Below are 13,021 nucleotides of genomic sequence, written 5' to 3'. Positions count from 1 at the left end.
GTCCAGAGAACAGCTGAAGTGTGAGTAATGTCAGGGGGGAGAGAAGGCGTGATCTTCCGCATTAGTACCTGCTGCTGCTGCTGCTGCATCACTGTGTCTGTTATGAAGTGAGCAAATGCGAGATGTCCTGCGAGATGCATGACTCCTGTGCGTGTTGAAATTTATAACGGAGACAAAAAGAGGAAATGAGTCTTTCCGTGGTCGCTTCTTCTTTTGTGAGTTTCAAAGAGTAAGACACCGGAGGATCACTCGATAAGGTATGTAGACTCTATTTTATTACACAGTTAAACCGATTGAACCACAGTTATCGATCAAGTGATTCATAGAGTCATAACTTCAGACCAAACTAAAGGCTAGAGGCCTGCTTATTGTTGTCAAGACTTCCCCTTTCTTCATTTGTTTTTTACCTGTCTTGGGAAATGATGATTGACAGTAAGTTCTTTTAACTGTGAAAACAAAAAAGTGTGTATTACGCACGTCACATTTAAGGGTTTAACAGTTTCTCTCGATTTGAAATAGTCTCCGAAATCTTAAGTCGACGCCCCGTAGACCTAATTAAAGAAAACGATTAAACTGTCAAATCTAAGGAAGTGACCATCAGTTCCCCCGTGATGACTTATAATAAATTCGGTTCTAATGTAGGCTACATTTAAAATACTGCATCAATATTCTTTAAAGTGGGGACAGGTAATGACTAACGTTTAGGTAGACTATTCTTTTCTTTTTTTTTAAAGTAGGCCTACGTAGGCTAAAAAAAAAAATCCCCCATCATAAGAAAGAATATTTTTGTCCTGTTCAAATCCACTTCCGCCCTCCCCATTCAGCCAACACTACATTTCAAATATATGATTATAATATATAGGGCAGGGTTGTGTCCAGACTTGTTTTGACTATGTTGACCCACCTTGGACACTAATGTATGCAGGGCTGGCATGAAGCCCTGCGCACATGTGAATTAATGTAATGTATTTATCCCCAATAATGATCTGTACTGACCTGTGTGTCAGTAACACAATTTTGCAACATATAGACTACATGGACTTGGGGTACTCAAAAAGAAGATGTACAAAGTCACAATTTAAAGTACTTTTGCACATTGTCTGATTTGTTTATTGGTAATGTTTCAGTACCCAAACATTGCTAGTTAGAGAATGTGCATGAGTTTGCTTTCAAATGTTTATGGAATCATTCCTTTCCTAAGACCCTGTCTTGTGAAATAGATGCGCACAGTATTTATTCACAACTGAGAGTACTAGCAAGATAAATATAGTACACGTATGAGACGTAAAGAAAACTACCTGCAGCTAATCATAGTTTGGGATTTCACCCATACTACACCTCTGGACACACCCCTGATATAGGCCGAAGTACAATCCCCTAAAAAGACTACTCATACTTAAAGAAACACAATTTGATAGTGCCCTGTTGGCAGTATTCTGTCAAGTTTTGATATAAAAGTAGTCAAAATTGAGCCTCCAGTGGTGGCTTGTTTTCCTCTAAATGACTTGAAACATATTTTAGCCATTGAGTATAATAAGGAAGTGGCGGATGTTTTCCAGTAGGAAAAAAAATATTTGGGAGAGAAGTATTCAGATTTTTTTCTATAAATAAAAGTCAGAGTACAACACTGAAAACTGTCCTGCATTTGAAGTGTAAGTAGAAATTCAGGCGGTATCATCAGCAAAACGTTCTTAGTATAAAGGACAGGTTTTGACCTGCGCACAAATGGAGCCTTTTGCTGATTACTTTGTAATTTAGCATTCGTAAAATATTGATACTGAATCGTGCAAGCAGCATTCAAGTAGTACAGCTGACTGTGGTCAAGCTTTTTTTTCACGTCTTTACAATAAGGTAATGTATTCTGTGGTTTCCAACCTAGCCTCTTCACAAGGTCACAGAAGACTCTTACATTAGAAAATGAAGTTCTGCAACACAATTTTGTGGTTATGTGCTGGACTATTTCTTCATGACTTCCTGGAGCATGAATAGTCCTGCACATAACCATCCATTACATGGTGGCTTGTTATTCTTCCACATTGTTATACTTTAATATAAAATGATATAAAGCCAGCTTTAATGGTGCTAAAAAATTAAGTAAGAATTTTGTTACCTTTCGATGGAGCCAGGCTAGCTGTTTCCCCCTGTTGTCAGTCATTGTGCTAAGCGAAGCTAACATAAGATAATCATATTCTTATATTTGAGAGAGAGTGGTATCATTCAGCTTATCTAAATCTCCATCAGAAAGCCAAAGCATTTTTCCCAAAACATTCTTTAAAGAGATCCCTGCCCTGCCCCTCCTTCCAGGTGAGATGAGGGACCGACTGGGAGAGCTGTCCTCAAAGGCTGCAGAGGAGGAGTGCAGGCCTCAGGAGAGCCAGAACCCCACCCAATATGACGATGAGGAGCTTCTGGAGCAGCAAGCCATTGTGTTTGAGGGCGAGGACGAGATGGATAGCACATTCAAAGAGGCCCAGGCACTCAGGAAGGAGATGCTGCTGCTCAGAATGGACGTGAAGCGGCTTGGGAAGCAGAACACAAGGTTCCTCACATCCGTCAGGAGGTTCAGCAGCATCAAGCGAGACTCCAACGCACTCGGAAGGGACATCAAGGCCAGGGGGGAAGCCATTTACAATCGACTGCAGAAGCTGGGAAAGCTAAGCAAAGAGCTTGAGGAGGAGCATGGGCCTACAGCTGCGATTGCTCGCATGGTGCGTTCACAGTACATCTCTCTAACTACAGCCTTTCACAATGCCATGTCTGAGTACAACGAGGCCGAGATGGTCCAGAGGGAGAACTGCAAGACCCGCATCCAGAGACAGGCGGAGATCATGGGCAAAGAGGTGAGCAGGGACCAAATTGATGAGATGATTGAGACAGGCAAGTGGAACGTCTTCTCGGATAATCTGCTCCTGGAGGGGAGGACCGCAAGATCCGCGCTGAACGAGATCGAGACCCGACACAAGGAGCTGCTGGAGCTGGAGGGCCGCATCAGGGACATTCATGACCTCTTCTCCCAGATGGCCCTGCTTGTGGAAGAGCAGGGCTGCATGCTGGATAACATAGAGGCAAATGTCGGGACAACTCAGGACTATGTTGCCAAAGCCACGGTTCAGGTCAAGAAAGCTGTGAAATACAAGAAAAGCAATCCATGCAAGAAGCTGTTTTGTTGTTGCTTCCCTTGCTGCAGATGAGGCAGCATCAGTGTTATTTTTTTCAATGTCGTCAGAACATCTAGATTAGATTCACATCTGTTTACATTGCAAATATGCCTGTAGTTCTTGCGTTCATTTTGGTTGGAGCTAGATAGATGTTGGATTTTGAGACTGACACCAGTACCAGTTATGAAGGTGAAAAGTCAGACGGTTGTGGCAGACAAAGTTTTACGCTTTGTGAATATGCACATGAACTAAACAAAATGTATTGTAAATAATGGTCCGCTTGGCTGAACTTCTCTGTTACATGAGATGCAAGCAGTGCTGAGTACACTTTAGAGTCAGAGAAGGAAATGCTTGATGAACCTCATAATCATACCATGTCTATATCAACCCATGCATTGTTCTTTGCATAACATGATCTGTAAAAAGAAAAAGAAAAAGGTCCATATCATATCATTTGGAAAACTTTCAAATTATATGGATCAGTTATAGTTTGAAATCAACTATCAGAAACTATTGGCCACATGATGTATCAGTCAGGCCTTAATGTTTCAGTGTATTTAGATCAAATGTATTAATGTTGTAAGTTGTAAGCAGAAGTTCTATCAAATGTCACACTCTAGTTTAAGTCTCTTCTCTGAGCTGGTCTTCATTTCAAACTACACTTTCATATGCAAATTAGATAAGTGAGATATGGGTGTTGCATTTCCGGATTTTGCATGATAACTGCAAACACATCTAAGTTGTAAGTCAGTGCAGCTGTAAGCTTTACCCTTCAACTTTCAGCTTTAAACTTTGTAGTGATATTCAAAACATGTAAGTAGTGTGAATACGTGCTTTAGAGTAGCTTTAATATATATATGTATATATAGACCACTTTTCACACTCTGAATACAGCTTCATGGAAACTGGCACTTGGGGAAGGTGTACTTCTTATTTCAGCTGTTGCTTAAGAAGTCTTTAGAAAGAACACATCCTCTGATTGTGGTTAACTAGGGAGGTGAGATAGATTTGAGTTGATTGTGCAACTTAAAGTCTGCTAACCCGGTTTAAAGCTAGCACCAGCCAAAGATCAGTGCCTCATGTTTATCAAGACTTGTTGCTTCATGTACAAGATGACTCTCTTGTATTGTCTCAACTCTAAAAATAATAAACAGTGTCATCCTTCATGGTTTTTTTTTCCTGCAGGTTTACTTATGATATCTATTGCTTGCACACAACCGAAGTCAATTAAATGAGTGTTCAGAGCAGGCTTTCTCTATACAAACAGATCAGACATAAATACCTACATGGATGTTTGCTGGGGCAGTGAGACAACAACAGAGAATAATTAACTATTCATATCAGAGGACTTTCTGTTTGCACAGCGGGCCTATCTCTTTGTCCTCTCAGAGTAAATGAAAGTAAAACTCAAAAGATCTTTCCTTTTCCTGTGTGTGGCAGTTCATCACCCACTGGGGGACTCCTAGTTACCTCCTGTGAAAACTACCAGTCTATAAGAGGCTGTGACTGAGATGGTCATCATCAGTGGGTGTTTGCTGAATTACAGCCTGGGCTCTGTGTTGAAATTAGTTTCAGGGCTGTAACAACTGTGCTTCCTCCTTAGTGTGGTGAGGTTTATGGTCTGCATTTTACTGGCACAATGAGTCTGTACTGTGGTGTCATAGGTTTGTTAAGGTATATGCTCATTGTTGTAGTTCTCATGGGCTATTAGCCTTCAGTCTGATATGCACAGATATGAAAAAGCCCCCCCCCCAGCCCCCCTTTGTAGCAACAGGCCAAGTTAAAGAAAAACCTGGGGGTCTTGAGGGAATTTTTGTGTCTGTGTTGTCACTGAGTTATTGATTCCTCCCGCCAAAAGAAGTGTTAACATTTCAGAGTGACCTTTGGCCCTGGGGCTTAGTGCTGGACTTGAGTTCGTATGATCAAAGCGTTTCTGTGTATTCACCAGGATGGCCGAGTGGTTAAGGCGTTGGACTTAAGATCCAATGGACACATGTCCTCGTGGGTTCGAACCCCACTCCTGGTAGATAATGCAAGTTTTAAACTGAACATTAAAAGTAGATTTCATTTGGGCTGTGATGATTTTCAGGAAGCCTGAATTCCAGGTTTGATCGTGACTTCTGCCGACTTTGTCTTAGCAGGTAAACATTTGCAACTATAGTGTAGTCATACAAACCCCCTGATTGTTCATGAAAGCACAATGTTCAGGCTTGTTTATGTCTCTAAAAGAGTTTACAGTCATTTCCGACTACAACAGGATGGTCATCTTTCTTTTTGGCCTACTTAAAAAAAAGCATTTGATGAAATCTAAAGAAGTATAGTTTTTTATCGTTAACTAAAAACATAATCTGTCCTCAGTGAAAAAAAGCTGAAATCCAATGGAAAATATTCAAAAGGCCTGTTGGCAAAAAGGCCATCCCTCCTGTTTGTCCTGTGCCAAACAAAGACAAATATTTCTTCTATCACAATAGAATGTTAAAATCAGCTGTCAGGGTCAAATTGTGAGGCTTTTAATTTCAATGACATAACTAAGATCCCCCTTTTTATTGTAACGAATGTACTCGGAAGTACTCTGTACTGTATTCACACATTAGAATGAGTCACATGCTGACTCATCTCATAGGAGGGATTGCAGAGATATTTCACTCCTTTTCATGTGATATGGTGAAACTGCAAGAATGTGGTGCCATCTAGTGGTGTAAAGGAAAGCTGGAGATGTAAATTTAGCATGATATGAAATGAAAAAGAGTCATCAGTCCTGCCTTATATACAGGAAGAATCTATTCAGAAAACTGTATTATTTGTATTTATTTACTCTGAGGAAATTTGAGATAATTGAAGCTGGGGGTGCTGGTTTAGCTCAGTGGTTAAATCACATGACCCATGAACAGACTACAGACCCCAAAGCTGGGGCCACTTTCCCACCATCCACTATTTACCAAGTCATCCCCCACGCTCTCATCCCAGTGTCCGACTAGCTCACTGTCCTGCCCTCTCAATAAGGTCAAACAGCCCAAATAAGTTATTGTCAAATTATTTGATCTAATTGATTGTTTTTGCTTTGATAACTTGAAAATCAACATGAACTATAAGTTTATTCGCCTAATTCATGTTTGCCTTGACGACCGTCGGCCTGTCAAAAATAAATGACTTTATGCTTGTTGCATTGGAGTCAGGAATTTGGAAAGATGTGATCAGTTTCCACTTCCTTCTTTAAATCTTATCCTGCAACTGTTCATCATTGAAGAAACACGATTCACCAAAAAAGTATCAGGTGTCAAAACGAAACAAAAGCATTTACAAACAGAGCCTCTTTATTAAAATGCTTCAAAAGTCAAACAAATGAAGCGGGCATATAGTGGTGAAATACATTATAGCAGGAGTGAAAACAAAACTTAAAATGCTAATGAAAGTTGATTCAATCCAAGGGCCTGTAAAAATGACATGATTTAAAACCCACAAGATTTGTCTTAATGTAGAATGACCCTCAAAAGAGAGAATATCTGCATGTCATTCTCTCAAATCTACATTAGACCCAGCAATAAGAGCGTGTGATCAGATCTGGCTGAATATCAATACTTTTTTAATTTTATTGTAACAGTAAACTGATGATGAAACTACACTGATGCACTGTGCCTGAGGAATAAACTGCATGAACCTGCATCTGATAGTTGTTTTTTTTTCTTCAAAGATATCAAACTCACATGCAAAACAATGGGGGTAGGGGGGCAAATTCCCGCTACTTGAGCAAACAAAAGCCCTCAGTGTTATGATTTAAACTTTTACAGTACATGCCTTCATGTGCAAATCAATAATTCAAACACAAATCCTGACAATACAGAGGCCGATTCTTTTGCTTTAAAAATCAAAGTACAAGTACAAAAAAAACAAAAAACACATATCAACCAAACATGGATTGGAGACTTCAGTAAAGACAGCTTAGTTCCAACATCACTTGTACTTCAAAAATATAAAAACAACAAAAAACACACAGTTTACTTGGAGGGATGTCCCCTTTTTTTCTTACAAGTTATCAGTTACTTTTCTGTAACCTTTTAAAAAAACAAACATTTGAAGCTATTGTCACATCCAAATGGACTAAAAAGTGTTGTGTTTTTATTTCTTAACCCAAATTGAATGTTTGATTGGAAAAACATCGGATCACTCAAGAGCAATAATCAAACAGCTTTTCTCCTGACTGCCTGAGGGATCATCACTGATGGAAAACAAACATGAAACATGTTATTTGTAAGTCCAGCACTGCAACACACACTGTTACATAATTATAATACTGAGTGGTACACCGGTCAGTTCTAAGACCCCGTAATTATCAAGACGCTGACAAGTTCTTGCGTCAACAACACACAATCTCCTGCCAGACAAAGCTTCATGCTACAACCCTGAGACTCCAAAAATTGGAACGCAGTGGGCATGTAGTGCCAAAAACACACAACACTGATAATGAATTTGAACATATGTAATGTTCAGTTTTTTGGAAAGAAAGGGATATCCAGTCTTATTTTCTTTACACCTGGCCTGCAGGTTTTTATGAAATCTCACACTGGAGGGTAACTAGAAATGTCCTGATATCATATTGTCCTCCTCGATGAGGATTCGCAGAGACGACGTACCCGTCCAGTAGCTGTGCTTGGAAAATAATATTTTAATTTTATATTTAATAGTGATTTTCTACTAGCCCATTAGGGAAATGATACGATTTTCTTTTATTGTTATATGGTCTCAGTACACTGGAGGAATCTTTACCTCTAAGCCAACGTTAGCAGCAGCTCGGTCATAGCTCAACCTGACTGAATCGTGTTTGAGAAACCCTCCTTTCGAATATGAAACAGTTTGATTCCACAAGTTTTTGCCCATTTTAAATACCTTAACTGAGTTTATTTTTATTGTTAAGGAATATTAAAATGTTTTACAATAAAAACACTGAATCCTGATATTTTTCTCTCTGTACTTCCACTGCACTTCTGCTCTTTGCCATCATCACATGATAATTTGAAGGAAACCACTTCTATGTTGCCACTCTGAAACAGTGGTTACTAGTAGCAGCCGTGATAAATATTATTGCTGTCGTTTTGGACAACCTTTAGAGTGGTTCACTGACTGATATCTTACGATGCCAGTTACCTAATCTTAATCAGGATACGAGGCGTTTCCAATACTTGTAATTGGAACGACTCTTAAGCAAATCAAGCTTTCTGTTTCCTTGCCAACCACAATCACTGATGGATTCTTATTAACTGATTACATTCATCATTTTACTTGCTACATTTTTACTAGAAAACAACCTACAAAACTGCTGGTTACTTGTAACAATAGCTGGTAGATCAGACAAACCACAGCTTAAAATGTTTTGCCTTTTGGCTGGTGAATAGTGTTATTTGTCATTTGACTAACATGCCTGCCCATTAGTCATGAAGATGGACCACCTTAGATACTACTGTGATTTTGCCAAACCACTAACACAATACAACAGGACACCAAACATGATGATGGTGATATGCTTACGCTGGTGTACACAACTCAACACCCACAGTGAATACAGTATGATCATCTTGATAATTGGCATTCATTGTGCAGGGCTACCACAGGTGTTTGGTCAGTCTCAAAATGTAGCAACAAAGCCATAAAGTCTAGGAGCTCTAAGCAGAGCACACATGGTCATTCTTGGTATCAGGATAAGATATAAAACAAGATACCAGTAAACCGTTCCAGCTGGAGGCTTTACACAAAATCTCAGTGAGATCTTCTGGACAACCTCGTGACTAGAAAATCAAGTTTTTCATAAGTTAAGGCTCTACTCTTACCTCCATCGTAGCACAGTACTGTCATTTTGATATAAAAATATAAAATTCTACATCAAAACATCTGATTATTTACATAAAGTCAGAGTAGAATAGTACAACTTCAGTACACTGGTATTATGAGTCCATCAGAGTGGAAGATACAAGGCTAACGATTTAATTTGCTAGTTTTCAGCCCCGATGTGCGATCGCAGCACATCCACGTCCACTGAAAAAGACATGTCCGACTACTGGCTGTTCTTATTATAGGTGTGCGGAGTATTTAAAGGTGAGACAAAGATTAACCAACAGTTTAAAGTATGTGATCCGGGTTTTTTTTTCTCTCTTTTATGTGATGGAAGAGACTAAAGTCTGTAAACACTGGAGAGGAAAATACTCGTTTTTTTGAGTTCTAGTGGTCTCAAAAATGTCCACAAGATGACTTCATCTTTAAATGTCACTTATGCTACTGGTTTGAGGACTGAGCGTAAACACCTTCCCTCTTTTGTGAGCTCTCTGGTGAAGCACATGCATGGCAGGGGGATCGCCTCTTCACGGCGAGAGATTGTGTTGAACTTGCACTTCTTGAGATGGTCCGCCATGCTGGCTATGTTGGCAAACTTCCACTCATTCACTGTACCGAACGCTGTGCTGAATCGCCAAACCTGAACAGAAAAATAAATGAAAATCAGCCAATTGTATTGAAACAGTGTACTGCAGTAATATGGTTGCACCAGGTAAATATGTTTTACTGGGTTTTGAAATAAGATTTAAAGCAAAAAACGACTAACCTTGTCAGTGATCTGCCATGATGTAGAGCCATCCGCTCGTCTTTTCTTATCCCACAGCAGGACAACCATGCCCCGCATCTGGAGGAGACTAGCACACACATCCCTCATGGTACGTGACACTCTGGACAGTTGGCACAAGCTAAAGCTGTCCAGGAAGCTTGCTACATGTTGTAACACCTCGAATGGAAGACTGCTGAATTGGTCGCACTGAGACCGGAAGTGGCTGGCGTTTCTTTGGCGTCCGTCCCCGGTATTTAAGGGCAAACCAGGCTGAACCCCAAACGAGCCGAGGTGCCTGTCATGGATTATTCTGAAACCCTGAACAGATGGGCAGAACCGTCTTTGGGAGTAGGTGCAGCCGTAGTAGGCCAAGGGGCAGCGCTGCTCCATCCAGCCATTGAGTCCAGCGTGAATGTCCCCGTGAACATTTTTGAAATGTGACGAAAACTCGTCACGCCGGAACAGCTGCCCGCACACAAATGTGAACATGGAGCGCTGCTTTGTTTGGTATCGTGCAACACATTCGAGCACCAGATCGAGCCTGAGAGTGTGGAAGGGGCTTGGGTTAGAGAGCTGTGGACTGGCGTGATCACAGGCCGAAGCTGAGGCGATATCTCCCACCATGGTGTTTGTTGCGAGAATGGCTGAAGGGAAGGAGAATGTCTGAGTACCAAAATCAATGTGGTAGCCGTCAACAAACCTGCTGTCTGAGATTCCCCTGCCTCCTGGGGAGTCGCCGAGGCAAAAGAGCAAAGCTGCAGTGATGAGATCAATGCCATGAAGGCCCATTGGGTCATCTGCTACTTCCAGGTCAGATGTGTCAACTGCCTTGTCCTCCATCTTTGCTCGAAATAGGTAAGGGTCTGACAGCAGAGCTCGGCGTCCGTTAAATGTAAACATACTTATTCCTCTGAGCACTTCTACATTCTGTAGTTTACGCTCCAAACACCTGTACCTGAGTTCAGAAGGTAAGTGTTGCAAGAAGTTGTTTCTCACATGTTCAGACAGCAGGAATGGCATCGGAGGTGAAAGTGGTGCTTGTTGAGGCACAGGAGGTTCCAGTGCTATAACAGGCATGTAATCCTGAGGCATCTCTGGCCAGACACGGTTAGAGTCATTTATTGGCTCTCTGATACTTTCTTCCTTCTCTTCAAAAAACAACTCTACAAAATCATTTTCTTCTACCCATCCAATTCCGTCTTCTCCTCCATCTGTTCCCACAGCGCAGTCCACTCCACCTACTGCTCCAAGCTCACACTCTGAATCAGAGTCGCTCTCCTGCATATCTACATTTTTCACACCTTCAGCGACATAAACATTATGACTATCACCATTTTCCCCATTATGGAGTGCTCCATTCTTATCATTCTTTTCCCCATTTAGATTTCCAACCATAACACCAATATCTTTGGAACTAGTGAGAATATCCAAGGCCACTGCTAAACTTCTGCTCGTCTCCACCGAGGCCCTATACAACTCGTTATAGGGCTCGTCTTCCATTTCCACAGTTCCATTACCTAATATTGTCTCTGGTAGACTTGATGCTGTGGCCATCTTGTCACTTTCATCTGCTTCCTTGTCTCCATTCTTTGACACAGTGGTTGTAACCTTCAGGGACTCTAATAACATCCTCTGATCCTGCAGGGCCAAAGCCATGTCTAGCTGCTCCACCTCATCAAAGTCTTTACTCAAGTTTTCATAGGACTTGCGGTCAGAGTAGCTCACAGGCCAACGATTCCACTCCATGGTACAACACACTATACTTGCTGGGCACGTCTCAAGATGCTGTGCCATCTTGATCCTCGTGATAGTGAACGGGCAGCCGAACCCGCTGTTGAGGCATGGCAGCCTTTCATATGGACAGAGCAGACGGTGTTCCTCTAGTTTGCATGAGTGAAAAACCGCCCCGCAGACAAGAGGGCAGCCGATGAGGTCGCAGCAAACACCGGCCTCTGTTCTTACCATGCATCTTCTGTTAATGCATTTAAGGCAGTGGGAGTGCAGATTCTCCATTTTTTTTTTTTTTACAGTAACGTTCCTTTTTCCAACCGGTTCTGACAGAGAAGAGGAGACGAAGAGATAATCCCTGAAAGAAAAACAGCAGAGAATAAACTTATTTCAAAGCAGGTAAGATACCAAATACACACAATGGTCACAACAACATTTATGAGGTGTGCACATGGAGCAGTCGGCTGGAACAGAACATGCTGCTGTAACATTATCCCACAGCTCTAAACCCATTCTGTGTCTCAGTCTGACACATGTTTACGATATCTTTGAACTGTTCAGTAACATTTCACAACAACCCTCTTGGGTTACATGGTGACACTGGCTCTTTCAAGACTTCAGGGCACACTTGACCCCCAACCTCTAGACTTAGAAATGCTCTTCATTTATGTTGTCTGCTGACATGTTGGACGTAAAAATGTCATTATTCTGTGCAAGCTGTTTGCAAACACGCCGCAAAGCACACGAGGTGAATCACTACCTCACAGTGCCATGTACTTCTATGCAGGATAATGAATGCTTGTTTAAACGACAATAGACAATAATTAAAGACCTCCAACAATGCTGCAAGTTCACGCCGCAAAGCCGCACAGGAGACCCATTGTTCAGGTCAAATCTTTGCAGCCATGGCCAGCAGCAGCTAGCTAAGTGACGCAAGCAAAGCTGGCAGGTTAGCAAACAGCTAAAAACACAAACAACAACAGCCGGTAGTGATTGTTATAGACCATTATAGACATAGCGCAAAGGCCATATTCATTGTATGTAACAGTGAAGATAACACGGTGGTTTCGTGATAAAAGTGCACCATAAAAGGCTTACGTTATTAAATCGCGAACTTTTAAGTCACACAAAAGAGCATCAACAACATGGCCAGTCTGTTAGCATTAGCAGCTACTCTTCGTTAGCCTAGCTGATAGCTTCTGGAAACTGCTTACCCGAGTAACGGGGTTCTCCACTCGTTTTCTTATCGGTGCTTCTTTCCTTTTATCAGCTCCGTTGACATCACTAACAGGGAAACTACAGCGACGCAAGCCTTTCACGATATTAAAAGTGTCTAAGTCTTCTTGTGATATGAACTGGCTGGGGCTGGTTTCTCGGCTTCTCCCCCTCTGAGTCGGTCGGCGTTTGTGTTGATCCTAGAAAGGTACGCCGCAAAGTCTACGTCATCACGTAAATGTCCGAGTCATATTTAATTTTGTGGACGCGGTCCTTCTAGACAGCACTGAAATAGAAATAGATAGAGTGGGGAATACCCTAAGAGCAGTTT

The 13,021-nt window shown here is 41.4% G+C and overlaps 2 protein-coding genes and 1 non-coding gene across 3 annotated transcripts; 2 read left to right on the top strand and 1 right to left on the bottom strand.

Annotated features, from left to right (window-relative positions):
* Positions 1-93: 93 nt before the first annotated feature.
* On the top strand, positions 94-3,595 carry stx11a (syntaxin 11a). Its single transcript, XM_061063863.1, has 2 exons — positions 94-257; positions 2,305-3,595. The coding sequence occupies exon 2, from the start codon at positions 2,310-2,312 to the stop codon at positions 3,189-3,191; it is 882 nt and encodes a 293-aa protein (XP_060919846.1). The 5' UTR covers positions 94-257; positions 2,305-2,309; the 3' UTR covers positions 3,192-3,595.
* A 1,506-nt stretch (positions 3,596-5,101) lies between these two features.
* trnal-uaa (transfer RNA leucine (anticodon UAA)) lies at positions 5,102-5,184 on the top strand. Its single transcript has one exon. It is a non-coding gene; the product is annotated as a tRNA-Leu (tRNA).
* Positions 5,185-6,454: 1,270 nt separating this feature from the next.
* Positions 6,455-12,880, bottom strand: fbxo30a (F-box protein 30a). The gene is made up of 3 exons (XM_061063861.1): positions 12,690-12,880; positions 9,748-11,833; positions 6,455-9,621 (listed from the first exon to the last, which is right to left on the bottom strand). The coding sequence occupies exons 2-3, from the start codon at positions 11,758-11,760 to the stop codon at positions 9,418-9,420; spliced, it is 2,217 nt and encodes a 738-aa protein (XP_060919844.1). The 5' UTR covers positions 11,761-11,833; positions 12,690-12,880; the 3' UTR covers positions 6,455-9,417.
* Between the last annotated feature and the right edge of the window lie 141 nt (positions 12,881-13,021).

This window comes from Labrus mixtus, chromosome 18, assembly GCF_963584025.1.
Source record: "Labrus mixtus chromosome 18, fLabMix1.1, whole genome shotgun sequence".
Classification (NCBI taxonomy): domain Eukaryota; kingdom Metazoa; phylum Chordata; class Actinopteri; order Labriformes; family Labridae; genus Labrus; species Labrus mixtus.
Note: the sequence above shows the minus strand (reverse complement) of the source record. Positions and strands in the feature narration are given on the sequence as shown.

Bases quoted from the DNA above. Each gene is read 5' to 3' on its own strand.
- fbxo30a (XM_061063861.1), bottom strand. From the start codon at position 11,760: ATGGAGAATCTGCACTCCCACTGCCTTAAATGCATTAACAGAAGATGC. The intron at 9,622-9,747 runs GTTAGTCGTTTT...TTTTCTGTTCAG, and splicing joins CATGGCAGATCACTGACAAG to GTTTGGCGATTCAGCACAGC.
- stx11a (XM_061063863.1), top strand. From the start codon at position 2,310: ATGAGGGACCGACTGGGAGAGCTGTCCTCAAAGGCTGCAGAGGAGGAG.